This window comes from Melanerpes formicivorus, unplaced genomic scaffold, assembly GCF_026170545.1.
Source record: "Melanerpes formicivorus ecotype bairdi unplaced genomic scaffold, bMelFor1.0.p_v2 SCAF_116, whole genome shotgun sequence".
Taxonomy (NCBI): Eukaryota; Metazoa; Chordata; class Aves; order Piciformes; family Picidae; genus Melanerpes; species Melanerpes formicivorus.
The window spans coordinates 98,987-124,112 of NW_027142468.1; the positions used below are offsets into that span (position 1 = coordinate 98,987).

General features: G+C 61.4%; 1 protein-coding gene across 1 annotated transcript in view; it reads left to right on the forward strand.

The window, feature by feature from the left end:
* The window catches only part of LOC137456103 (hydrocephalus-inducing protein homolog), a 66,042-nt gene that overhangs the window by 19,218 nt on the left and 21,698 nt on the right, over window positions 1–25,126 (forward strand). The window contains exons 17-36 of the mRNA XM_068167408.1: window positions 1,244–1,482; window positions 3,379–3,634; window positions 5,972–6,115; window positions 6,982–7,125; window positions 8,199–8,462; window positions 11,578–11,787; window positions 12,602–12,715; window positions 16,056–16,233; window positions 16,578–16,708; window positions 17,429–17,562; window positions 18,498–18,634; window positions 19,391–19,518; window positions 19,612–19,803; window positions 20,187–20,336; window positions 20,898–21,137; window positions 21,428–21,602; window positions 22,379–22,534; window positions 23,047–23,220; window positions 24,153–24,328; window positions 24,831–24,932. Coding sequence (XP_068023509.1) covers window positions 1,244–1,482; window positions 3,379–3,634; window positions 5,972–6,115; window positions 6,982–7,125; window positions 8,199–8,462; window positions 11,578–11,787; window positions 12,602–12,715; window positions 16,056–16,233; window positions 16,578–16,708; window positions 17,429–17,562; window positions 18,498–18,634; window positions 19,391–19,518; window positions 19,612–19,803; window positions 20,187–20,336; window positions 20,898–21,137; window positions 21,428–21,602; window positions 22,379–22,534; window positions 23,047–23,220; window positions 24,153–24,328; window positions 24,831–24,932 — 3,444 coding nt within the window. The remainder of the gene's footprint in view (window positions 1–1,243; window positions 1,483–3,378; window positions 3,635–5,971; window positions 6,116–6,981; window positions 7,126–8,198; window positions 8,463–11,577; window positions 11,788–12,601; window positions 12,716–16,055; window positions 16,234–16,577; window positions 16,709–17,428; window positions 17,563–18,497; window positions 18,635–19,390; window positions 19,519–19,611; window positions 19,804–20,186; window positions 20,337–20,897; window positions 21,138–21,427; window positions 21,603–22,378; window positions 22,535–23,046; window positions 23,221–24,152; window positions 24,329–24,830; window positions 24,933–25,126) is intronic.

Here is a 25,126-nt window from a genome sequence, read left to right on the forward strand (position 1 = left end):
GTCATGGCTTTGGAGCTCTGGGATCACAGAATGCCTTGGGTTGGAAAAGACCTTTCAGATCCTCCAGGCCAAGCCTCAGCCCAGCACTGCCAGCTCAGCACTGAACCGTGGCCCTCAGCACCACAGCTCCAAGGCTTTGAAATCCCTCCAGGGATGGGGACTCTACCCCTGCCTAGGGCAGCCTGGGCCAGGCCTTGGCAGCCCTCAAGGGAAGGAATTGTTGCTCATGGCCACCCTCAACCTGCCCTGGTGCAACTGGAGGCCATTGCCTCTTGTCCTGTCGCTTGTACCTGGGAGGAGAGACTGAACCCCACCTGGCTCCAGCCTCCTTTCAGGGAGGTGTAGAGAGCCAGAAGGTCTCCCCTCAGCCTCCTTTTCTCCAGGCTGAGCAATGCCAGGTCCTTCAGCTTTGAACTGAGGACAGGGCTTTGAGCAAGCTGCTTTAGTTGAAGCTGTCCCTGCCCAGGTCAGGGGCTTGGAACTAGTTGAAGGTCCCTTCCATGCCAAAGCATTCTGTGACTCTCTGATCTTCTCCCTGGGATTTGCTGGAGGAAAGTCAACTTCTTGCAGCTTGTCAGTACTTCAAGAGGCCTCTAAGAAAGCTGGGGACAGACTGTTGACTAGGACTTGTAGTGAGAGGCCAAGAGGGCTAGTTGGAAACTCCAAGAGGGAGATTTCTAGCAGCTGTCCTGTGAGAGCTCAGGGCTGCCAGGCTGGAAACTCCAGCTGCCTTCCCCTGGCTCCTGCCCAATGCAATGTGCTTGGCTCGTGCCCAGCCTGCCAGCACATTGCTGCCTCCTGTTCCAAAGGGCAAAACCTCTCCAGGGATGCTGCAGGGTTTGGGCTGAGCAGGGCCTGTTGTCCCAAGCACAGCCCTGAAATGTGGAGCATGTCCCACTGCCCCCACGCTGGAGCCTTGGGAGCTGCAGATCTGCATGCCAGTGCATGTCCTGCTGGCCAGGGAGCACTCCCTGCAAGGAGGCTGGAGGAGGAAACAACCTTCTCTTGAGGCCGAGTGTCTCTGGGGCTGGTGAGGTGGTGGCTAATGAGGGGAGTCTGTGAGAGGAGGGTGGCACAGGGGGGGTGTCAGCTCCTGCAGAGGTGCTGCTTGCAGCCCCCCTAGCTCAGCTGCAGGCAAAGGAAGCCCTTCTGGTTTGTTGCCCTCACATCCTTGCTCCTCCAGCCCACAAGAGACCGAGGGCTGTGGCTCCTGGCCTCAGCTGGGCTCTGCCTTGTCTTGCAGTCTGGCAGAGGCTGGTGCTGGAGGGTTGAGCCCAGCCGAGGAGTGATCCCCCCCGAGGGCCAGGTGTCTGTGTCTGTCACAGCCCAGCTGGACGACACGGGGCAGTTCCAGGCCGAGGTGCAGCTGCTGGTGGAGCACAGCCGTGGCTACGGCATCCCCGTGCGGGCGCTCGGCGTCGGCAGCACCATCGTCCTCGACAGGCCCTTGGCTCCGCAGCTCAGCCTGGGCACTCGCTTCAGGTAGGTGTCCCTCAGCTCCTGCTGCTGCCGGGGGCTCAGCCAGGAGAAGCTCCTGGCTCTTCCAGGGCAGCCCCAGGGCTTCTTCAGGCTGAAGCCCAGCAGGAGCAGGGCAGGGCTTGTGCCCTGTGCTGGGCACCGCTGAGGATACAGTCGGAGCCCTGGGCTCAGGTTTGGGCTCCTCGCTCCAGGAAGGGCAGTGAGGGGCTGGAGCGTGTCCAGGGAAGGGCAAGAAAGCTGGGGAAGGCTCTGGAGAACAGGGCTGGGGAGGAGCAGCTGAGGGAGCTGGGGGTGAAGAGGAGGCTGAGGGGAGACCTCAGTGCTGTCTACAAGAGCCTGGAAGGAGGCTGGAGCCAGGTGGGGGTTGGGCTCTTCTCCCAAGGAACAAGGGATAGGAGGAGAGAAGATGGCCTCAGGTTGCTCCAGGGGAGGTTTAGGTTGGACATGAGGAACAAATTCTTCCCCTAAGGGACAAGGCCTGGCCCAGGCTGCCCAGGGCAGTGCTGGAGTCCCCATCCCTGGAGGGGTTTCCTGGAGCAAAGGGTGGCCATGTCTGCCCAGCTGCACTTGGGCTTTCTTTCCAGGAAGGAACTTCCATTCCCATGGGACATTCCCTTGGGTTTCTGTCTGGCTCTGGTTGTTCATCTCTGGCTGTGGCTCTGTTTCCTCAGCAGCCAGAGCTGGGCTGGCTGCCCTGCTCCTCTCAGCCACACTCCTGGTGATCCATGTTCTTAGGCTCAGTGCTCTGTCTCAAACACAAGCCCAGCTGCTCTGGTCAGCAGAGGCTGATGAGGGTTGGATGCTTCCTAAAGGATGGAGGCATGAAAGGGATGCCAGGGCCCCCCACCAGCGAAGCCAGTGGTGCCCTGACCACCAGATAGGATCCTAGAATGGTTTGGTTTGGAAGGGATCATCTGGTTCCAACCCTCCTGCCACGGGCGGGCCCTGAGGAGTCCACACCCTGCAGCTCCCCGCTGGCATCTGCAGAGGAAGCCAACTGAGGCAGCAGCTGCCCAGGGGAAGCTGCAGTGGCCTGGAGCTGTTCCTCCATCTGCTTAGTATCACAGGATCAGTCAGGGTTGGAAAGGACCACAGGGATCAGCCAGTTCCAACCCCCCTGCCATGGGCAGGGACACCCCACACTAGATCAGCCTGGCCACAGCCTCAGCCAGCCTGGCCTTAAACACCTCCAGGGACAGGGCCCCAACCACCTCCCTGCACAACCCATTCCAGGGCTTCACCACTCTCATGGGGAAGAACTTCCTCCTCCCCTCCAGCCTGAATCTCCCCACCTCCAGCTTCATTCCATTCCCCCTAGTCCTATCACTGCCTGAGATCCTGAGCAGTCCCTCCCCAGCCTTCCTGTAGCCCCTTTCAGATCCTGGAAGGCCACAATGAGGTCACCTGGGAGCCTTCTCTTCTGCAGACTGAACAGCCCCAACTCCTTCAGTCTGTCCCCATAGGAGAGGTGCTCCAGCCCTCTGCTCATCCTCGTGGCCCTTCCCTGGACACCTTCCAGCACCTCCAGATCCCTCTTGTCATAGGGGCTTGCAGCCAGGTCAGGCCAGCTCAGGGTCTGATCCAGCCTGACCCTCAGGCAGCCCTTTGCTAAAACTCTGCTGAGTGTGAAGCAGCAGGGGCTGGTGCTGCTCTGCCCACAGCAGCTGAGAGGATGTGCTTCAGGAAGCTTTCCCTGGCTGGGCACAACCAGAGCTGCTGCTGGGTGGGGAGAAGCTCAGGGGTAGGCAAGGGCTGGCTCCCGCTGAAGGTTTGAGCTAGGTCAGCAGTTCAGGGGTGGTTCCATTGCCAGCTGTGTGGTCAGACAGCAGCAGCAGCAGCTGGGTGAGTGCTGGGCAGTAGCAGCTCTCCTGATCTTTTCCATCTCTGCTCCTCTTGCAGCCTGGCTCCCTGCTGTTACAGCTTCAGGGTCACCAACCGAGGCCGCCGCACCCAGCGGCTCCGCTGGACCGTGGGAGGTTGCTCCCCGCCTGGCCAGCGCCGTTGGCTGCCTTCCCTCAGCAGCACCAAGGGCAAAGCTTCCTCCCAGGGCCCCCCTGCTGCCTGCCCTGTGTTTCAGCTTCGGCCCAAGAGGATGGAGCTGAGGCCAGGCCAAACGATGGAGGTGATGCTGGAAGGCTTCTCCAGCACTCCCCAGGTGAGGTCCCTCACAAGGGCTGAGCCTTCCCCATCAGATCACCTCCCCTGGGACTTGTCCTGCAGCCCCCTGGCACTGGCCTGAGAATGTGAGCAAGAGAGTGTTTGAAGGCCACAGGTTCCCCCTGGCAGAGTCCTCTGCTTTCCTTGCTGGCCACCATCAGTGGCTGGGGCTGCTCTGTGTTCCATCCTGCAGCACTTGCTGCTACCAAAGCAGGGGCTGAAGGCAGCTGCTGCTGTGGCAGGTGCCAAGGTGCCAGGTGCTGAGGCAGGAGGGAAGGGCAGAGAGAAGAAGTGACTCACAGCCTGGGAGCAGAGGCAGAAAGGAAGGCAGGAGGGCAGGTTTCCTGTGTCTGGGGGAAGCCAGCAGGGCAGGCAGTGGCTGGAGCTGCAGCATTTCTCCTCTGCAGACAAAGATGGGCAGAGGCCTTGTCTGGCACCAAGTGCTGGAGGAGAGGAAGGAGCCCAGTGCCAGCTCTGCTGATCAGGGCTGTTCATCCCCATGGCACCACTGCAACTGGCAGCTTAACTTGCTTTCCTGGGAACAGTGACACTTGCCCCAGGCTCCCAGCCAGCCCTGCTGTGCCAAGGGCAGCCAGGTCTTGCCAGCACCCTTGGATGGGTCGCTGGGCCTCCTCCTGCCTGGAGCCTTCTGCCAGGGGAATGCAGCTCTGCAGAGGAGCTGCAGCCTGATGTGCACTGCTGAGCTCCAGCAGCACAGAGGTTGAAGTGGAGAGGGCTTGGACTGGATGACCTTGAATGGTCCCTGCCAAGCCAAGGCAAGCCATGAGATGATTCTCTGTGGAACAGCTCTAGAGGAAGCTCCTGCTGATGTTCATGTTTTGAAGGGTGTTCTAAAGGCTTGCCTCAAGAGTGGCTTGAAGAAGACTTCGTTGCTCACCTGGGTGGCTGTATTGGGGCTGTCCCCATGCAGTTCTGAGCCCAAAGGTTTTGCTGAGGAGGAGCAAAAGGCACCAAGCTGTTGAGTGCAGTGGTGAGAATGTCTCCCTGGAAAGCTGGCAGGGGCTCTGTGCAGCCAGCTGTGCCTGCCTGGCCCTGCAGTCAGAGCCAAGAGCTCTGGGAGGAGTTGGTGCTGTAGCAGAGGAAAGAGCCAGCAGTGGAGAAGTGATCCCAGGAGCTGTCCAGAGCAAGGCTTGGCTGTGAGCCCATCCAGCTTGAGAGAGGACTTTGCTGGGACATGCAAGGCAGCTCTGTCCTGGGGAGGTCTCTTTTCAAAGCAGCTCTGGGAAGGAGGGCAGGAGGCATCCTAGTGGGGAGTGATCCCTCCTTGACCTGAAGGCATCTGCCTGTGGGGGGGTTCCTGTGGGTCACAGAATCCCAGCATGGGGGAGGTTGGAAGGGACCTCTGGGGATCATCCAGCCCAATCCCCCTGCTACAGCAGGGTCACCCACAGCAGGTTGGCCAGGTGCCTCCATCCTCTTGCCCCTCACCCTTTAGCTCTTGCTGAGCATGAAGAAGATCTGCTCTGGGGCTGCTCTTCTTTTTGAGGGGGTTGGACTAGAAGACCTTTGGAGGTCCCTTCCAGCTCAGAGCCTTCTGTGCTTCTGTGTGATTCTGTGATGCTCCAGGCTCAGCAGCTCCAGCTCTCAGCCTTTCCTCCTCAGAGAGGTGCTCCAGGCTCCTCAGCATCTTTGTAGTCTTCACTGGGCTCTCTTCAGTAGTTCCCTGACTACTTTGAACTGGGCAGCCCCAAACTGGACCCAGCTGTGGCCTCAGCAGGGCAGGATGGAGGGGGAGGAGAGCCTGCTGGCCACAGTCTCCTTGAGGAATCCTCTTGGCCTTCTTGGACACAAGGGCAGCTTGCTGGCTCGTGGGCAACTTGCTCTCCAGCAGCACTCCCAGGTCCCTGTCTGCAGAGCTGCAAGCTCCCAGCAGGCCAAGGCCTCAGCTGTGCTGGGGCAGGGGTTGTTCCTCCTCAGGAATCATTTCCACTGAGCTTCCAAGGCAGAGCTGACTGCCCTTGGCCTTTCTGTCTCCTGTTTTTCTGCCCAGTTCCATCTCCATCTTCATTCCATCAGCTCCTCCAGCTTTCTGTAGCACTGTGCTCAGCACTGGGGCACATCAAAGGAAGAACCCTTTGGGGCAGGGATTGTCCCTGGCAGCACAAGCCTCCCCAGAGCTGTTTGTGGCTGTTGGCTGCAGCCTGATGGCCACTGGAGTGCAGGAGAAAGGGGATGCAGCACAAGCTGTGGAGGGCAAGGGGAAACCAGCAGTGAGGGGGGCAGTGGCAGGGCCGTGGCTGGTGGCTGGCAGATGCAGGCTGTCCTCTGGCCACCCTGCTGGCAGCCCCCATGTGCCCTGTGGCTTCTCCTGCAGGCGGTGAGGGAGCAGCTGCTGTGCCAGGCCGCGGTGGGCAGCGAGGCCAGGAGCACCCAGATCCTGCAGGTGGAGCTCAGCTGCCAATTCATTGCTCCTGCCCTGCAGATGTCCTCCACAGCAATCACTTTCCAGGTGGAGAAGGTGAGTGTCTGGCTGGCATCCTGGCCCTGGACCTGCTGGCTGGAAGCTGTGGCTGTGCTTGGCTTCAAAGGAGGAGGGGAGAGAGCTGCTCTGAGTCCCCAGGGCTTTGGCTGTTGACTGCAGCAGGACCAAGCTTTTGCTGTTAGCACTGAGCTCATTCTTTGCTGCCCTGGGGCTGGCAACAGCCTCAGCAGCACTGCTTTGCTCTTGTTGGTGTGGCACCACTGAAGAGAGTGGCCCCAAGCTCTTGTCCCCCACCCTTTAGCTCTTGCTGAGCACTGATCAGATCCCCTCTGGGGCTGCTCTTCTCCAGGATCAAGAGCCCCAGGGCTCTCAGCTCCTCCCAGAGCTGCTCCAGGCCCCTGAGCATCTTGGCACTGTAGCAGGGGCAGCAGGAGCCTGGAGGTTGCTGGCTGGCTGTGCATACTCAAAGCCAGCCTTAGGCTCCTGCAGGCTCTCTGCTGCATCCTGCTTGCTTGTCTCCTCTGCCCAGCACCCCTGGCCTTAGGAGGCTCCTAGAGGCATGAGTGTAGGTGACTGGAACTCCTCTTGTGCTGCTGTCCCCAGGAGAGGACAGGCCACTGCAATCAGATGGGCTGGATCTCTTAGCAGCAGCTGCCTCCTCTCAGGGGCCTGTTCCCTGCACATTCCTGAGGCTGTTCCCCCTGGGCAGTGCTGTGGTTTGCAGCCAGCAGCAGCATCTGCTGTGCTTGGAGAAAGCCCTTCCAGAAGGGGAGAAACCTATCCAAAGAGTCCAGAGGAGCTGTTGGGAGCTCTGGGGGCTGAAGGGTTTGGAAAGGCAGCGGGTGGGGAAGGAGGGCCCTGGGCACTTGGGGGTGAGTGATGCTTCTCTCCTGTGCTTGCAGCAAGCAGGGGATGTCCTAACTCCTCTGGCCCAGCCTCTGGCTCTGAAGAACATCTGCCCCCTGCCCCTCAGCATGGTCCTGGCCTTAGGGCAGCCCTTCTCTCTCTGTGATGTGGAGCAGCAGCCCCTGCCTGCAGATGCTCAGGTGAGCAGCCCTGGGCCTTGCTGCTGCTGGAGTGTGAAGAGGGAGCAGTGTGGTGGTGTGCTCCTGCTGGGAGGGCCTCCAGGAGAGAAGCTTCTGCAGAGCCAGCAGTGAGCCTGAGCTGAACCAGGGTGGAAATGAGTTTGCTGGAGGAAACAAGGCATCATCTGGATGGGGAAGAGAGCCATGGGATGGTTTGGGCTGGAAGAGACCTTTCAGATCATCAAGGCCAACTGTGAGCTTCTCACTGCCAGCTCACTGCTAGATCATGGCCCTCAGCACCAGATCTCCATGCCTTTGCACTCCCTCCAGGGATGGGGACTCCCCACTGCCCTGGGCAGGCCTGGGCTAGGCCTTGACAGCCCTTGTGAGGAAGAAATTGTTCCTCGTGTCCAACCTAAACCTCCCCAGGGGCAGCTTGAGGCCCTTTCCTCTTGCCCTGTGGCTTGTTCCTTGCTTGCTCCTTGCTCCAACCTCCTTCAGAGTCCTGGCTCTAGGAGATGAAGAGAAGGGATCAAACAACTTGTGGGCAAGCCATCTAGTGAAGCTGTCTGCTGGAAGCCATCCCAGCAGCCCTCCTCAGCTGTCTGTCTGCTCCTCAGGAGCAGCTTGCTGCCTTCAAGGGCAGCCCTGCCTTTGAGAAGGCTGAGGGTGCTCCTCCAGCCACTGCCTGCCCCCTGTGCCAGCGGCAGGTGCTGGGCACAGGCTCTGCCAGGCACGTGGTGATGTGGGCATGGGCACCACTCCTGTGCAGCCCTGGCAGGGGGGTTGGACTGATGACCTTTTGAGGCCCCTTCCAAGTCCTAACCTTCTGTGACTCTGTGCCGGTGCTCAGCCCTGCCAGGCCCAGGCTGCAGTGCTGGGAGGAGCAGAGAGTGCAAACGGCCTTGGCCTGCCAGGGTGCTGCTCTGGGGGGGGCTTTGGTGCCTCTGCAGAAGCCTGAGCTGGGCTGGGCCAGCAGTGGGGTGGGGCTGGCACAGGCAGGCCCTGCTGGAGCCACACTTGGGGCACTGCCATGGTTGTGAGCCCTGGGGATGGCATCCCACGGGTGCTGGATGCTCTTCCTCTCCTTGCAGCCCATGAAGCTGGAGGCAGGGCAGGAGCTTCCCCTCTGCATCAGCTTTAACCCTGCTCATGAAGAGGGTTTGCACTCCTGGCAAGTGGAGCAGGCTCTGAGGATCCAGTTCCTGGAGCACCCTCATGAGGAGCAGGTCCTGCTGCGGGGAGAAGTCTGCTGCCCCAGCCTGCACTTCCAGAGCATGGCTGTGGACTTTGGCTGCATCCTGAATGACACTGGAGCTGTGCAGAGCCTGGAGATGACCAACTGCAGCCAGCTGCCTGTCTCCTACTGCTGGCAGCTGCTGCCAGCCAGCCAGGGCAGCCAGCTGAGGTATGGCCACCTCTGCCCTCTCCTTGCAGCTCTTCTGCTTCCTGCTGTCCTGCTTGTGCTTTGCAGAGACCAAGGTGGTTTCCCTGGGCTCTGGCCAACTGCTTTCCCCTTGGCCTGGCAGGAACAAGCCCTCCAGCTGTGGCCAGGCTGGGTGCTCAGCTGTCCTCCAGCACTCTGGGGATGGGCAGGGGACTGTTCTGCAGCCCAGCCAAGACTAGAAGACATTGCCAACACTTTTCCTGCAGCCCATGACCTCGGAGTCCTGCTTTGTCCCTGGAGCTCCAAAGCCCTGCTTGGGCCCTGGGACAAGCAGATACAAGTTGGGAGCTCTCTGCCTTCCCTGCCAGCCCCAGCTGTTGTCAGTTCAGTACTAAGAACCTCCACTGCCCCCACAACAGTGTGTCCAGTGCTGGCTCCCCAGCTCAGGAGAGCCAGGGAGCTACTGCAGAGAGTCCCAGGGAGGCTCCAAAGATGCTGGAGGGGGCCTGGAGCAGCTCTCTGAGGAGGAAAGGCTGAGAGCCCTGGGGCTGAGAGCCTGGAGAAGAGCAGCCCCAGAGGATCTGATCAATGCTCAGCAAGAGATACAAGGTTGGGGGCAAGAGGATGGGGCAAGAGGATGGTGCTGGGCTCTTAGTAGTGGTGTCCAGTGACAGGACAAGGGCCTGCTGAAGCCTGGAGCTTCCATCTGAGCTGGAGGAGAAACTTCCTTGATGGGAAGGTGCTGGATTGGCACCTCAGAGGTGAAGCCTGCCTGGCAGCCAGCCCCTGCTCCAAGAGCCTCCCCCTTCAGGCAAGCAGAGGCCACTCCTCTGTCCCCCCAAGCACAGCTGCTCTGCTGCTGCCAAAGCACAGGTGTCCTCTTGCCCCCCAGCCTTTAGCTCTGGCTGAGTGTTGAGCAGATCCCCTCTGGGGCTGCCCTTCCCCAGGCTCCACAGCCCCAGGGCTCTCAGCCCCTGCTCTCACCTTGCCTCTTTAGAGACAAAGCCCCAGCTCCTAGGGCTGCTGCAGGGACAGGTTGAGGGCTCAGGCAGTTCCTGATTGCAAGCTGCCTGGTAGCTTCTTTTTGTTCCACCTTCCCCTGCCCTGGAGTGGTGCCAGGGATGGGGCATCTGCCCCCTCCTCAGGCAGCCTGGGCCAGTGGCTCACTGTTCTCAGCACCACAAATGTCTTCCTTCCATCTGCTCTGACTCTCTCTCTTTGAGTTCACCCCCACCCCCCCTTGGCCTGTCACAACAAGCCCTGCTCCAAAGGCTGTCCCCAGCTTCCTTGTAGGCCACTGGAAGGTCTCTGCTGGGCTCTGCCCCTTTGCTTCTTCAGTCTCCCTCCCACTCCTACAGTGTGTGTCTGGTTTCCCTTGTGGTGGCCTTCCTGCCTCCCCACAGGGCACCCAGCCCTGGCCTCTTCTCTGTCTGCCAGCAGCCAGGTGCCCACAGCTCTGCTGTGCCAACCTCCTCCCTGGGCAGCCCTGAGCCTTGCCCTGCTCCCTGCTGGTGTGGAGCTGCTGGGGCAGAGCCCTTGCTGAGCTCAGAGCAGCAGAGCCCAGGGGGGAGCTGCTGGGGCAGTCTCCCCTGCCTGCCCCTGCAGTCCCTGCTCACAGGGCTGTTCTGTTCCAGGTGCAGCCTCCCAGCCCAGGCAGTGCAGGAGGAGGGAGCCTGCTGGCAGCCTTGGGCCTCTGCAGGGAGCAGCTCCAGGGCTGGGGGTGTGGAGGAGCCAGCCCAGGCCCTGGGAGCAGCTGGGGATCCTGCCCAGGAGCCAGCAGATGCCAAGGACTCCCTGGAGGCAGAGGTAGATTTTCTGGGACACCTGCTGCTCCTCCTGCCTCCCAGTTTGCCAGCAGAGCCCTGCTGCTGCCACCCTCCCTTCTCACAGCCCTGCAGCCACTGCCCTGAGAGCAGGAGGGGCAGCAGCTGGCAGCTGGACACAGGGCTCCTGCCTTTGGGCTGCTCTGCAGAGTGGAATGAGGCTTGCTGCTGGGAAGGCTTTGAGCTTCCTTCTGTGCCAAGCCAAGCCCTCAGCCCCATGGGCCAGCTGCTCAGCCCCACTCCTTTGCCCCTCCCAGCCTCAGCCAAGGGCTGGGATTGCAGAGCCAGCCAGGGAGCTGGCAGGGGGCAGGAGGGGCACTGACACAGAAGACTCAGCCCTGCCTGGTGCTTCATCTCTCAGGGAGATGGAGCTCTGCTTAGGCCCAAGGATGTCCCAGCACCATTCCTGCAGAGCCTGCTGGTGGCCAGGCCCCAGCACCAAGCACTGCAGCTGCCTGAAGCAGCAGAGCCTCTGGAGCTGGAGGAGCAATCCCAGAAGCCTCTCTCAGAAACAGGCCTCAGAAGGCCAGAGCCAAGGCTCCTCTGGCAAGGTGGCACCTCTGAGGTTACAGATGAGCTCCCAACTGCTGCCAGGCAGGAAAGCATCTCAGCTGCCTTCTTCAGGAAGGTGTCCTGGGAATAATGGCCTGGGGGAGATCCTCAGCTCTCCAGCAGCCATGAGTGCACAGGATGAAACCAAAGCACCACTGCAGAGCTGGGCCAAGCACTTCCTCAGTTGTCCTTTGCCTGTTTGGGAGTCTGACTGGCAGCTCTGTTCCTGGTTTGCTCCTGGAGACCCTAAGCTGTCCAGGCAGGAGGCTCCCAACATGTTCTTTGGGCAGGAGGGAGCAGAGCTGGACTGGCAGAAGGGTGCAAAATGCCCCCTCAAAGTTTCTGCCAGGCCTCTCAGCTTGCTCCTGCAGGCTTGGGTGTAGGAAGTGAAGCTGGAGCCCAGGCCTCATCTGTGGCTGGGCTTGGAGCCACACTCAGCAGATGCCATGGGCACAGCCAGACTTGATTTGCTCCCAGCTCCCATCTCAGCTGCCCCTGGCTTGATGAGGTGCTGGAGCCTGCAGCAGAGTGCTCTCCCCCAGAGCAGCCACTTGCTCACTGCAGCCCTTGGGGCTTGCTTTGCAGCTGCTGCTGCTGTCCAGTGCTGTGGAGCTGGGAGGTGCTGTGGAAGCTCTCCCTTTGCCCCAGGCCAGGGCTGCTCTCCTGCCTCCCTCTCCCTGCTCAGCCTCTCCACCTCTCCTCCCTCCCCAGGTGTTCGATGTGCTGCCGCTGCATGGGCTGCTGCAGCCGGGCCAGAGCCAGCAGGTCACCTTCAGCTTCTTTGGCCACCCTAACACTGTGGCCTGTGCCAGGGCTCTCTGCAGGGTGCAGGGAGGCCCCAGCTACGAGCTCAGGCTGCGTGGGGAGGCCTCACTCATCAGCTACCTCCTGGACACCACGGAGCTGGACGTGGGGCTGCAGGTAGCGCAGGCTTCTCCTTGCCTGCAGCCCTGGCTGCTGGGGGCTGCCTGCCTGGGGCTAGGGCCAGCTGCTGTGCTGGCTCCAGGGCTTGGCAGCACCACCTTGGAGTGCTGCCTCCTGCTGCCAAGCTCCACCCCCACCTCAGCTGGGAAGTCCTCCTCTCCAAGGCCCCTGGAGGTGCCTCCTGGGGTGGGCAGGAGGCCAGCGCTGCCCTCCAGAGGGCTGTGTTCTCCAGCCAGCAGCTGCTGAGCTGCTGCTCAAGCCTGAGCTGCAGGAAGAGGCTGCTGTAATGCTCTTGGCTCATCAGCAACAGAAAGCCAAGAGGAAGCCCTCTTGGGCTTGCCAGTCCCCATCCTGGGGGGAATGTCCCAGAGTCAGCCCCACTTCCCTTTTCAGTTCCCCCCCAGCTGTTTCCAGCTGTTGGCCCTGTGCTTGGTGCTCTGTCTGCCCTGTGTCCCTGCCAGCTCTGCAGGTGCCTTTGCCTCTGCCATGTGTTGATGCCAGCTGCTTTGCTGCAGCCAAGGCTTTGAGGCCCCCTCCAGGTGCAGAGAGCTCAGCTCCTCTCTGCTTCCATGCCTGATCTCTGGGTGCTTGGTGCTGTGCCTCTGCAGGGTGCCCCAAAGCTCAGCTGCTGTGCAGGGCCAAGAGGTCCCTTGGGGCTGGGGGTGCCCAGGTGAAGCTGGGAGCCAAGTGTCCAGCTCTGCTCTGCTGCTCTGCTGCACTGCCTCCCTTGGCTCCTTCCCTAGTGCCAGCTGCAGGAGATGCCCAGTGCCAGGCCTGTCTCTAACTGCCCACTCCTCTCTCCTCTCTGCAGCTGTGGGACGTGGTCACAGAGGTGGAGCTGACCCTGCAGAACTGTGGGAAGCTGCCCTTCCCCTTCGTGGTGCTGAGCCCTGGCACGGGCACTGCCCGCAGCCCCCTGCCCGCTGTGCCCCTGGTGGTGCCCAGCACGGTGAGGATGGGGGCAGCACAAGGGCCTGACCCTGGCCCTGTGCCAGCCTGCCCTGGCTGGGCTTGGAGGGGAAAACCGGGGAGAAAGAGAAGAGCAGGAGGGAACTGTCCCAGCAGCAGGCAGGGCTGGGAGCTGTCTCTGCTGAGGGGATGCAATCACAGGATCCTTTGGCTTGGAAGAGCCCTTTCAGATCCTCAAGGCCAGCTGGGAGCTCAGCACTGCCAGGCCAGCCCCAAACCCTGGCCCTTGGCACCACATCTCCACAGCTTTTCAGTGCCTCCGGGGCTGGGGACTGCCTGCTGCCCTGGGCAGCCTGGGCCAGGCCTTCACAGCCCTTGTGGGGAAGAGATTGTGCCTGATGGCCAACCTCCCCCTCCCCTGGCACAGCCTGAGAGCATTTGCTCTTGTCCTGGGTCACCTCCTGTGGGAGCAGACAGGAACTGCCCTGCCTGCCCCTGCCAGGGCTGCCCAGGAGACTGCCTTGCTCTTGCCTGGCCATGAAGCTCCTGTGCCAGGAGCTGGAGCAGCCCTTCCCTGCTCCTTCACCCCTCCAGCTCTGCTCCTCTGCAGCAGCTGGGGGGGGCAGTGAGGGGGCCAGGGCTGAGCAGGGCTGGAGCAGTGCAGAGAGGAGTTTGCAGCATCCCAGCAGCCTGCCCTAGCTGCAGCTGTCCCTGCTCACTGCAGGCCTGAAGGAGCTGCTGGCACAGAGGCTGGCTGGAGCTTCTGTAGTGAGTGGTGGTCCCCAGGGGGCAGGAGCTGGTCAGGACCTGAGGGAGCTGCTTGAGAGGGTCCAGCCAAGGGCTCTGAGGGGACTGGAACATCTGTCTGGTGAAGAAAGGCTGAGGGGCTTGGGGCTTTGTAGCCTGGAGAAGACAAGACAGAGGGCAGATCCCCTCAGTGCTTCTGAAGCCTTCAAGGGGACCCAGGGGGCTCTGGCCAAGGCTTTGTCAGTGGTGCCCAGGGAGAGGACAAGGGGCAATGGGCACACACTGCAACAGCCAAGTTCCATCTGACAGCAGGAGGACCTTCTGTGTGTTGAGGGCAGTGGGGCACTGGGGCAGGCTGCCCAGAGAGGCTGTGGAGTCTCCTCTGGAGCCATTCCAAAGCCTCCTGGCTGCACTCCTGTGCAAGCTGCTCTAGGTGACCCTGCTCTGACAGGGGGGTTGGACTGGATGATCTCCAGAGGTCCCTTCCAAGCCCTGTGATTCTGTGACCTTGAAAGGTCCCTTCCCAGCCAAAGCCTTCCAGGATTCTGTGACCTCAGCTCCTGAGCCTTGGGTGGATGTCTCTGGGCTGGAGCAGCATTCCTCTCTCAGGCCCTTGGTGCCATGGGCAAAGGAAGCCAAATGGCTTCCACCTTTCCTCCTGCCTGCCCCCTGCAAGAGGTGCCAGGCTCATGCCCTCTTCCTGCCAGCTTCTGAAGGCACAGCTCTGCTTGGTGCTGCTGTGGCAGCGTGGATGGTGCTGGCAGTGGGGCTGGGCTGGCTCTGGCTGTGTCCTGTGCTGGAGTGGGGGCTCAGGGGGCAGGTCCTGGCCCACTCCTCAGCTCCTCCCTGCAGCCTGCAGGGGAGCAGGGACCTGCAAGTGCAGCCCTGTGAGCAGTGGGCAGCTGAGGAAGGCTGCAGATGTGTCCTGTCACCCAGAGCCAGGTGCCTCTGGATCTGCTTCCTTTTGCTCTGGCCTGGGACAGCTCTTCTGGAAGCCAGAGACACTTCTGGAAGCCCCAGTGACACTTTCTGTTCTAGATCTTGTCCTAGGCTCTGCTGCTGTGTGGCCAGAGATGTGTTTGCAGCTCACAGAATCACAGGATTGTCAGGCTTGGGAGGGAGCTCAAGGCTCAGCCAGTTCCAACCCCCCTGCCATGGGCAGGGACACCTCACCCCACAGCAGGTTGCTCACAGCCACCTCCAGCCTGGCTGCAAACACCTCCAGGCAGGAGGCTGCCACCACCTCCCTGGGCAGCCTGTGCCAGGCTCTCACCACCCTCATGGGGAAGAACTTCTTCCTAACACCCAACCTGAATCTCCCCCTGTCTAGTTTTGCTCCACCCCCCCAGTCCTGTCCCTCCCTGACACCCTCCAAAGTCCCTCCCCAGCTTTCTTGGAGCTGCCTGCAGAGACCTGAAGGCCACCAGAAGGTCTCCTGGGAGCCTTCTCCTCTCCAGCCTGCACAAGCCCAACTCTCTCAGTCTGTCCTCAGAGCAGAGCAGCTCCAGCCCTCTGCTCCTCCTTGTGGCCTTTCTCTGGAGCTCAGCATGAGCCAGGGCAGGCTCCTGCACCCTGAGTTGAACTGCACAGGCAGGAGGTTTGGTGGGAGTCCCAGGTGGGGCTCAGAGCCCTGGACACCCACCTGCACTCCCAGGATCCCAGGAGGGGGGGTGGTTTGCAAGGGGCCTCTGGGGGTCATCCAGCCCAACCTCCTCCTTCCAGCAGGGCACCCCCAGCAGCGTGCCCAGGGGGGGTTGGAATCTCTCCATAGGAGACTCCACAACTTCTCTGGGCAGCCTGCTCCAGGCCTCCAGCACCCTCACAGCAGAGAATTTTCTCCTCCTGGTCAGCTGGAACTCCCTGGGTTCCAGCTGATGCCCCTTGCCTCTTGTCCTGTCAGTGGGCACCACTGACAAGAGTCCAGCCCCATCCTCTTGTCCCCCACAAGCCCTTTAGCTCTTGCTGAGCTTTGAGCAGAGGCCCTCTCTGGGGCTGCTCTTCTCCAGGCTCAACAGCCCCAGGAGTCTCAGCCTCTGAGCCTCACAAAGATGCTGCAGGCCCTCAGCATGTGTGTAGTCTCCCTTGGACTCTTTCCAGTAGGTCCCTGTCCCTTTTGAGCTGAGGAGCCTAGTGGCCACCACTGAGGTGCTGTGAGAGGAGCTGCTGGCCCTGCAGAGGGCAGGGGCACTTCCCTTGCCTTGCCCAGCACTGCTGCTGGAGCTTTGCTTGGTCAGGCCTGGCTCCTGCTGGCTGAAGGCAAAGCCTGGGAGCAGCAGAGCTGTGCTGGTGCTGAGCAAAGGCCAGGCTGTGCTGAGGGAAGGCCTCCTCCTGCTCTGGAGGGATTCCAGCTCCCCCTGGCCATGCTGCTCTTGGGCAAGCTGCTGGGGGTGCCCTGCTTTAGCAGGGCAGTTGGAGTGATGGCCTCCAGAGGTCCTTTCCAGCTCTCCCCACGCTGGCACTCTGGAGGGGACCTGGCAGCCTGGGGCAGGAGACAAGCTCTTGGAAACCAGACAGCTAGAAGGTGCTGCTGTCTGCTGTCTTCTAGAGGAGAACCTGGCTGAGCATCACCCCCTCCATCAAAGCCTCTTTGGTGCATTCCCTCCCTGCAGGGTAGCCTTGGAGCCGGCCAGCAGCAGGTGCTGAAAGTCTCTTACCTGCCAGAAGCGCCTGGGGCCTTCTGCAAGGCTTTCCAGCTCCAAGTGGGTCACCTGGAGCCGCAAGAAGTCTGCCTGAAAGGAGAGGGAAGCTTTCCCAGGCTCTGCCTGCACCTGCCCAGGAACATCCAAGGTGAGCACTGCCTGGCTGCTCCTCAGGATGCTCCCCTGGGCTTTCCCCCAGGGCCTACCCCCAAGGCTGTCAGAGCAGCACTGGTGGCTTCCCCAGGCTCTGCAAGTCCCTGTGGGCTCTGTCCCAGGAGCCACCCTGCAGAGCTGGGTTTGCACCAGCTGGCTGGGGCTGAGCTGCTCCTCTGGGGGAGGAAGCTGGGCAGGGCTGAAGCTCAGGCTGCAGGCAGGAGGAGCAGCTCCCACTGCCCAGAGCTGCTGGAAGAGTGTTTCTGGGAGAGGTGGTGTGGGGAGGGGGCTGCCCAGCTCAGATGCCCACACTGCACTCTGGGGGGTTTCTGCCTTCAGGAAATGAGAAATATGAGAAGGCCTTCAGGAAGGTGAAAGAAAAGATGGCCAAGGACAGTGGGAGAGATGGAGAAGTTGTCCTGGGGGAGGCTGCAGCCACAGAACCAACCCCAGATGACTTGGCTGCCACGGTGAGAACAGCTGCTGCCCTGTGTGGCAGGAGCCAGCCTCTCCCCCTTGTGTCACTGCATCCCCTTGTACCCCACAACAGGCTTCCTGGGGCCCTGCTAGCAGGTGGGACCTCCCTGCCCACACTCAGCCATGACTCTCATCAGCTGAGTGCTGCCCCAGGGGCTGTCCAGCCCTGGAGGTTGTCCCTGCTGGAGCTGGAGGAGCTTCCTGGCAGCTGGCTGAGATCCTGCAGGCCATGCTCATGGGGGTGAATTGATGGGGCCCCATCCCTGGGCTGTTTGTTCCTCCCAGGCCAAGCCCTGCCAGGTTTGCAGAGCTTGAGAGCAGCAGCCTGGGCTGGCCCTGGGACTGTGCTCAGCTCTCATCTGCAAGAGGCAGCAGCTCTCTCCTGGTCTCCTGCTCCAGAGGGCTTTTGTCCAGCTTGCTTCGGCACTCCCTGTGGGCAGGCAAATCCCTGGAGCTCTGAGAAGTTCCTGGCTTGTCCATCTGTGTCTGGCATAGCTTTGAAGGCAGTGTCTGGGCAGGTGAGGGTGCTGGAGCTGGTAGCTCTGGAGAGAAGGTGCTGCCCAAGAGAGCTGGAGGTGTCCCAGGCACTGAGCAGTGAGACAAGAGGACTCCATCACCCCCTCGAGAAGAGCAGGATGGGATCCTCTTTCAGAGCCAAGCCCATGCCCTGGGAAGGACCTTGGCTAAGCAGCCCCTGTCTTTCCCTGCCTCAGCTGGACACTGGGCTGCAGATGCAGCTGGAGGACATCCTGCTCAAGGAGCACATCCTGGAGCAGCAGGAAGCTGTGGCCTGCAGTGCCCCAGAGGAAGCTGCCTTTAGGCTGCAGGCTCGCCGCAGGCTTCTCAAGTGAGTAGAGACCTCCACAGCCACCTGCAGGTGCTCTGGGGGTGACAGCCAGCAGTGCAGCCCTGCTGCTGAGAGCTGCTGGGCTCTGCAGAGCTGGGCACAGCTGTGGGCAGCACAAAGGCTTTGCTCCTGAGAGCTGTGCCGTGCTGCCTGGGAGCAGCTGAGTGTCCTCACTTCCCTGAGCTTTGGGGGTGCTCAGCTGCCCACAGATGCTGGGCTCTCTTCATGGAGCCAGTGCAGAGCATCAGGCCCTTCCAGACAGCACAGACAGCATTCCTGCTGAGCAGCTCTGAAAGAAGCAGCTCAGAACTGGCCTCCTTTTTTTCCCACCAGACCACACTTGGCCCCAGAGCAGCTTGGCAAAGTCTCAGCTGGGGGCTTGGGGGCTGGGGGGACTGCAGGGCTCTCCTAGGTCGCTTGGTCCTTCCTTCTGCTGCTTCATGCTGAGGAGCAGCTGCAGCAGGCTCCAGCCCAGGCAGAAGATGCTCTGCAGAACAGTGGGATGGCTCTGGACAGGACCTGCCCATGGGTCTTGCAGGTGTTGGTGGCTGTGGTCCCTGGGGCTCTGGGGACAGAGCTGGGTGAAGGTTTCCTGGGGCTCAAATCTGACAAGGCCCTGAAGCAGTTCCAGGCTTGGGCTGCAGGCCAGGCTCAGCAGTTGCACTGAGAGCAGTGGAGCTGCAGGGGGCTTCTCTGCAGTGGCACAGGAGCTGTGGGCAGTGTCCATTGGGAACCAGCTGTGTTTGAAGGTGCCCCTGGGAGCTGCTAGAACCTGGGCCCTGCCTCCCCTGGCACCGGCCAGAGTCTTGTCCCCGGCTGCTCAGGTGTTGGGTGTCAGCAGCTTGAGCTGAGTTTTCCCAGTGGATTTGCATCTCCCATCCTGTGGCAACGTGGCCAGGCTGTGGGTTCAGGAGTGCCCTCCCTCCTCCCTGCAGAGCTGAGCTGCCTGAGCACATCCTGGACTTTGGCTGCGTGGCTCTGGGTGGCATCCACAGGCGCAGCGTGAAGGTCACCAACCCGGGGCACTTCCCTGTGTCCTTCCAAGTCTGTGGGCAGCTCCTGCGTGGCACAGGTAGGCAGTGCTGGGGACCCTTCCTGTGGCCTGCCTGGGACAGCTCAGCCTGAGCCCCTGGCCATGGGGAGTTCTCTTGGAGCACTTGTTTGTAAAGCTTTGTCCTCCTTGGGACCTGCTGCTTTAGAGCCTGAGCTCTCCTGGCCAGCAGTGCCCAGAGGCCTGGCCTGCCTGTGGCTGCCCTAAGTCTGCCCTGCAGGGGCTGGGTGGGTGAGCACCTTGGGCACCTCTCAGCACCTTCTGCACTTGGCTGCCAGCAGCAGCAGCTGAGCTTCTCTGTGCACTCTCTGGCCTTGTGTTGCAAGGAGCTGGAGCCTTGGTGGTTCTGAGCTGCTTGGTGTGAGGCTCACGAGGTCCTGGGGCTTGTGTTCAGCCTCCCCTGGGGGTATCCCAACAGCTTCTGGCATCAGCCCTGAGGCAAGGCTGCAGCACCACCAATCGCTGCCTTGCTGTGCAGAAAGGGTGCTCAGAGGTCTCCTCCCAGCTGCTTGTAGGGAGCACCATGGCATGGGAGTTCTTTGAAGAGCTCTGAGTGTCCTTCCCTGCACTTGCTGGAGCTCCTCAGCTGCAATGTTTTCCTTTCCCCTGTGGCTCCTGGGCTCTGGCTGTGCAAAGCTTTTGCCAAGGGAGAAGGAGCAGCAGCTTTTCTGGAGGTGCAAAAGATCCTTCCCAGAGCTGCTAGCCAGGACACTTAAGGTGCTTGTGAGCCATCTCACGTCCCCTGTGCCTCAGCTGCTTCCTTTCCATCTGTTGAAGGCTTCAGCGTGGACCTGGGGCTCGTGAAGCAGCTGCCCTGCTCCCAGAGCAGAACCTTCACTGTGTGCTTGGAGCCCCAAAGTGCCACCCTGCCGCAGGGCGAGGTGGAGGCACTGCTGCCCATCAAGGTGCCCTCTGCTTCCCCCCCTCCCTGTGCCCACACTGCCTTTTGGGGCAGCTGGCAGGCTGGGATCTCACCTGGATGCTCTGTCCCTCACTAGGTTGCAGGAGGACCCACATGTCGTGTCCTCCTCCGTGCCAAGGTGGCTGTGCCCTCCCTCAGCCTCTCCAGGGCCAGGCTGGAGTTCTCTGCTGTCCAGTGTGGGCAGTGCCAGGAAGAGACCATCCGGCTCTACAATCAGCTCCCACTGCCCTGTCAGTGGTTCCTCAGCAGGGAGGAGCCTGCTCAGAAGGTAAAGCACAGACAGGGTGTGACTTGGAGCCTCTTGGCTGCCTTTCTTTCTCCTCTCTTGTCCTCTCTGCTCCTCTGGCTGCTCGAACGCTTGGGCTCCAGCTGGGCTGAGGAGGCTTTGGAGGGTGCAGAGCAAAGCTGCAGCCCCTGGGCCTGTTCACCAGCTGGTGCTTCACTTTCTGCCATCTTCACCCCTTGCTCCTCTTCTGAGGAGCACCCTCCCCTGCTGCCTCTCCTGCCTCCACATTTTGCCACCAGTTCTAGGCCAGTGCTGGCCACATCTGGTTTGGATGTGTGCTCCTACCCCACGAGTGCCAGCACTGCAGGAAGCCAGCTGTGTCCTGCCAGAGCAAGGAGACCTCACCCCCCTGGTTTTGTGCTCAGGTGGACAAAGCTTTGCCAGCCAGCAGGCGTCAGAAGCTGCTGCAGGAGCTGAAGGCCAAGGCCTCTGTCTTTGAGGTGCTTCCCTCAGCTGGAGTCCTGGACCCTGGGCAGTGGTGCAACCTGCAAGTTAGATTTTCCCCCGTGGAAGAGGTGAGCTGGGTGGATGTCAGCCCCAGGAGGTCTGGCAGGGCAGTGTGGGAAGGAGAGCCCAGGCAGGGAGCAGGAACTGAGCTCTTCCTCGACATGCAGCTTTCTGCAAGCTCAGCTTCCCCTGCTGGAGCCTCTGCAGAGGGGGCTTGGAGAGCCAAACACTGAGCAGAGGACACTCCCCTCCCTCCTGTCTGCCTCCTCTGCCCCTCTTCTTCGGCTGCTCTTTGCCCAACACAGCAGTGCCAGGGCACTGGGCAGGATAACCCTGTGGATCTTTCTGCTAAGCACTGCACTGTCCCAGGGAGGGCTCCAGGGATGGGCATCTCCCACCTCTTTGGGCAGCCTGGGCCAGAGGCTCAGCATTCAGCTTCCAAAACATCTCCTTTCCTTGGGGTCTGCATCTCCCTTTTTCAGTTCCAAACCATCCCTCCTTGTCCTCTTTTCTGTTCTCCATTCCCCTCAGAGGTGCTGCTACCATCCCTGGCCTTGGGGCATGGGGTGAATTTGAGGCCCTGCCACCTGGCACTTCATGGAGGAGCTTCTGCACTTTTCTCTTTTCAGAAGCCCTACCTGAGCCAGCTGAAGATCAACATTTGCCAGAGCAGCCAGCACCTCCAGCTGCTGGTCTCGGGCAGTGGGCTGGAGCCACGCCTGGAGTTCCAGCCTGAAGTGCTGGAGCTGGGGCCAGTGCTGCCATCCAGCCCCGGGGCACAGGGCACAGTGGTGGTGAAGAACCCTTGTGAGTTCCCCATCGAGTTTTACTCCTTGGAGTTTGACCAGCAGTACCTTGCTGAGGAGCAGGTAAGAGACAAAGTCTGGTCCCCAAGGCCACGTTCCTGGAGCTTCAGGGCACTGCAGCATTCCCAGCCTCGTGCCAGGGAGCTGGAGACAGAAGCCAGGGCAAAGCCTGGTGGTGTTGCAGGGTTAGCTCCTCTGCTGGCAGGCTGTGGAGGGGCTTGGCTAGTCCCTGGTGTTGGGAGGGAGGCCCGAGGGAGAAGATGGCTTGGCTGGGGAGCTGCTCCTGTGCTGGAGCTCCTGTGCTGGAGCTCCAGCAGTGCCTCCCATGAGTGGTTTCCCTTTCCCATGCACAGATCCTGCGGCAGCTGCAAGACTACGACTGCCGCAGGACCCTGCTGCTGCCTCCACGTGCCCCAGGGGAGCAGCTGCCTCCAGAGCTGCTAGAGGGCTGTCAGGGCCAGAAGAGGCTGCAGGATGAGCAGGCCAGGTCCAGTCCTCAAGACCCAACAGCCCAGGACAAGGCTGAAGGTTTGACGTTGGTTGTCTCGAGTGGAGGCTCAGCAGGGAGCCCAGCCCCCTTCCCCTGAGCTCTCCTCACTCCCTGGCTTGGTGGAGCAGGTCCAGGGTGACACTTGTGACAGCCATGAGAGCAAGCAAAGCAAGCTTCTGTCTGCCCTGTCTGGGGAAGAACTCAAAATGTCCCCTTGCAGGAGGGCCAGGGCCAAGGCAGAGGTCTGGGAGTTTTCCTCAGCTTCCCCAAAGGAACATCTTTGCCCCGGGAGCTGCTGGGGTCAGGCTGATGGTGAAGCTGTCCTGGGCAGCTCAGCGCCTTTGCTCTCCTCCCTGGCACTGCAAGCTGAGGTGCTCTGGGTGACCTCCTAAGGGCTGTTCTGGTGAATTCAGAGCCAAGCCACATCTACTGCAGTGACATTTCTAAAGCACCCAGGTGGAGCCTCTCCCTTGGGGCTCTGTCAGATGCCCCTTTCTGCCTGTGCCCTCCTTACTCAGCAGGACCTGGGACCAAGCTCCCATGAGGACCATGTAGACAGTTGATGGAAGGAGATTTCTCTCAGTCCTTTTAGGTGTTGCTGCATGCTCTGCTTTCCTCTTTCTGCCACCCCATTTACTTAGGGGCATGTTCAGCAGCATCAAGGGCAGAGCCTGATCTGCACAAGCTGAAAGGAAGTCCATGGATGTGACATTGGTTTGAGCAGAGTCTCCTCTGCCAGGATCTGAGGGGCTGGAGGGGATGGTGAGGATCACAGGTAGGCAGGAGGCTGACTCCTCTACCCATTTCTGCACAGCTGAGCATCAGCCAAGCTCCACCAGCATCAAGGAGGCCACAGAAGAACTGGAGGCCAGCCCAGTCCGTAGGGCCCTCGCCCGGTACCTCAGCGTCGCTGAAGGAGCCCCACAGCGCAAAGGGATCGTGCTCATCATCCATGGGGCACCCCTGGCAGGTACCTGAGCTGGAGCTCTTGGCTGTGAGGAGGGGGGAAGCAGGAGAGGCATGTCCTGGTGGAGCACGGTGCTGGGTTGAGCAGTTGAAGCGATGCAGGGGGAGGCACAGCTCTGCTGGGGTGGTCCCAGGCCCTCAGCAGCTGGTGCCAGTGGTGTGGCTCATCTGGTGTCCATGCAGCTGGGCTCTGGTTCCCCCCAGGAGGGTGACCATGTGCCCCTTGCTGCATGGCAGCACGGTGCCTGGTGTCCCTGTTGCCTGTGGAGCAGTGCCGAGCCCGGCCCGAGCCCTAAACTGTGCCCAGCTGCTGCCTGAGGCAACGCCAAGCGGCACAGGCCAGGGGATGGTCTGAGTGGTGGTGGCACAGGGCTCAGAGCAGCGCCCCAGGCCCAGGCTTGAAGTGGCTCCCTAAGGGAGGGATGAAGTCCTCCTCTGTTTGGGGAGCTCGCAGAGCCTGTCCCCGGCAAGCCCTGCGGCCGCAGGGGTCCCCAAGCAGCCTCCCTCTCTCTGCAGGCAAGACGTCGGCAGCGGCCGCCCTGGCCAAGCACTACGGCGCCGCCTGCCTGTCCCTGGACGCTGTGGTGAGCGAGGCCGTGGCGGCCGGGAGCAGCGCGGCAGGGCGGCGAGCCCGGGAGCTGTGCAGCGCCGCCGGCAGCCAGCAGAGCCTCCAGCAGGCACAGGATGGCCGTAAGGAGACAGGCTGGGCCCGGAGCAGCGCTGCTGCAGCCCCCGGGGCTTCCTGCTTCTGCTGGCTCCAGAGCAGTGGCACAGCCCCGGGGGCTCTTGAGGAGCAGGGGTGCAGCACAGAGCAGGGCAGAGCCCTTGCAGAGAGCAGTCCTGGGGACTCAGACGCCAGCCGAAGGGCTCATGCAAGGGCACTCTGCCTGCCCTGCCCTGCCCTTCTCTGCACAGCTTCCTTTGCTAGGGGTGGGGAAGCCCCCAGCATCTTTCTCAGAGCTTTTCCCTTGCCTGCGTGCAATCTCCACCCTGTCCCTCATGGCCATCAGGCAGAACTTCTGCCTGCTTTCAGCAGGCACAGCCCTCTGAAGTGGCTCCTTAGGCATGAGGTGACTGACTTTGTGGCTTCACAAGGCCAAGAGGAAGGGCAGGAGCTCCCAGAGGAGTCTGAGATGAGAGCCGTGCTGTAGCTGAGCTCTTTTCTCCAGCGGTTTCCCTGGGGGTGCTGTCAGCTCCTGCAGCTCCTGCACACTGAGTTGTTTTCCACCTGAGTCCAAGCTCTTGGCGGAGCCTTTATGGGGCAGTGGGTAGCCCAGGCTCTGCTGGCTGAGGCTATAGCTTGCCTCTGCTTGGGCTACCTTGGCATTGCTCAGCTTTGAACCTGCCTGGGTTGAAAGCTGGTGGAAGGAAGAAGGGTCTGGGTCCCTGGCAGGGTTGTCTCCCGTGGAGATGGACAGTGGAGGTGGGGCAAGGCATCCAAACCTCTCTGGCTTGTAACTGCAGTGCCAGGTTGGTCTGTCCTGCCACAGGAAGAGGAGAGCAGGGAAGGAGCTGCTTCTGGAGAACAGCGAGTGCAGTGTCCCTGCCAGGGTGCCCACTGGGGTGGAAGGTGCTGGTGTGCTCCTCCCAGCAGCCCCCTGAGCCTTCTGGGCCCTCCGCAGGTGTGAGGGCAGCTGCTGCCCTCTGGCGGCGGCGCAGCACCAAGGCCAGGCCCCAGAGCTCTGTGGACAACGGCAGGCAGCAGCCCCTCAGCTCCCGAGGCCAGCCCAGAGCTGCGGCCGGCAAGGGGCAGGCTTCTGCTGAGAGACAGCTTCCGACGGAGTCCTCAGGCTCCCAGGTGAGGCATGGCCTGCCCTGGCTGATGCCAGGGAACTTTCTGTGAGCTTTGAGCTGTTTTGGTCGGGATAGGACTCCAAGATGATCAAATCCAGCTGCTGACCCAGCACTGCCAGGTCACCACTACACCGTGTCCCTCAGCACCACATCTTTCTGGCTTTTCAGTCCCTCGGGGATGGGGACACCCCCCCTGCCCTGGGCAGCTGAAGATCAGGCTAGTCCAGGAGGCCTGGTCAGCTGCTTGTCCTTCCTGTGCTGTGTGCTGGTGCCAGCGCTGGGGGCTGCTGCTCCAGGGCTGTGCTCTGCAGGGTTGTCCCCCGGAGCCGCTGGCCTGCGCTTTCCTTTCAGTCCCTTGCTAGGGAGAGAGCTCAGCTCCAAGGCCAGCAGCTGGGATTGCCCAGGGGGTGCCAAGGGGGTTTATGTTGTGGTGATGTTCAGTGTGGTGCTGTTCAACACTGCAGGGCTCCTCCGGCTCTCCTCTCATCTCTGCCCCTCCTGCGCAGCCCTGGCTGAGCCCCAGCGGCAGCACGGTGGCAGAGCTGGGCCTGGTGAGCTGCGTGCTGCCCGAAGAGCTGCTGGTGGCCATCCTCTCTGAAAGGCTGCAGGTGCGTGGCCAGGGGGCAAAGGACACCTTCCTGCTGGAGAGGCACAACTGGGAGAGCAGGAGGAGTCCTGCTGTTGGAGGGGTCCTGGGCTCCTTGGGGGAAGCTGCAGATGCCAGCAGCTGGCAGGGCCGTGGGGACAGCTCAGAGCTTGGCACAGCTGCTTGGTGACCTTTGTCACTGAGTGGCCCAGAGCT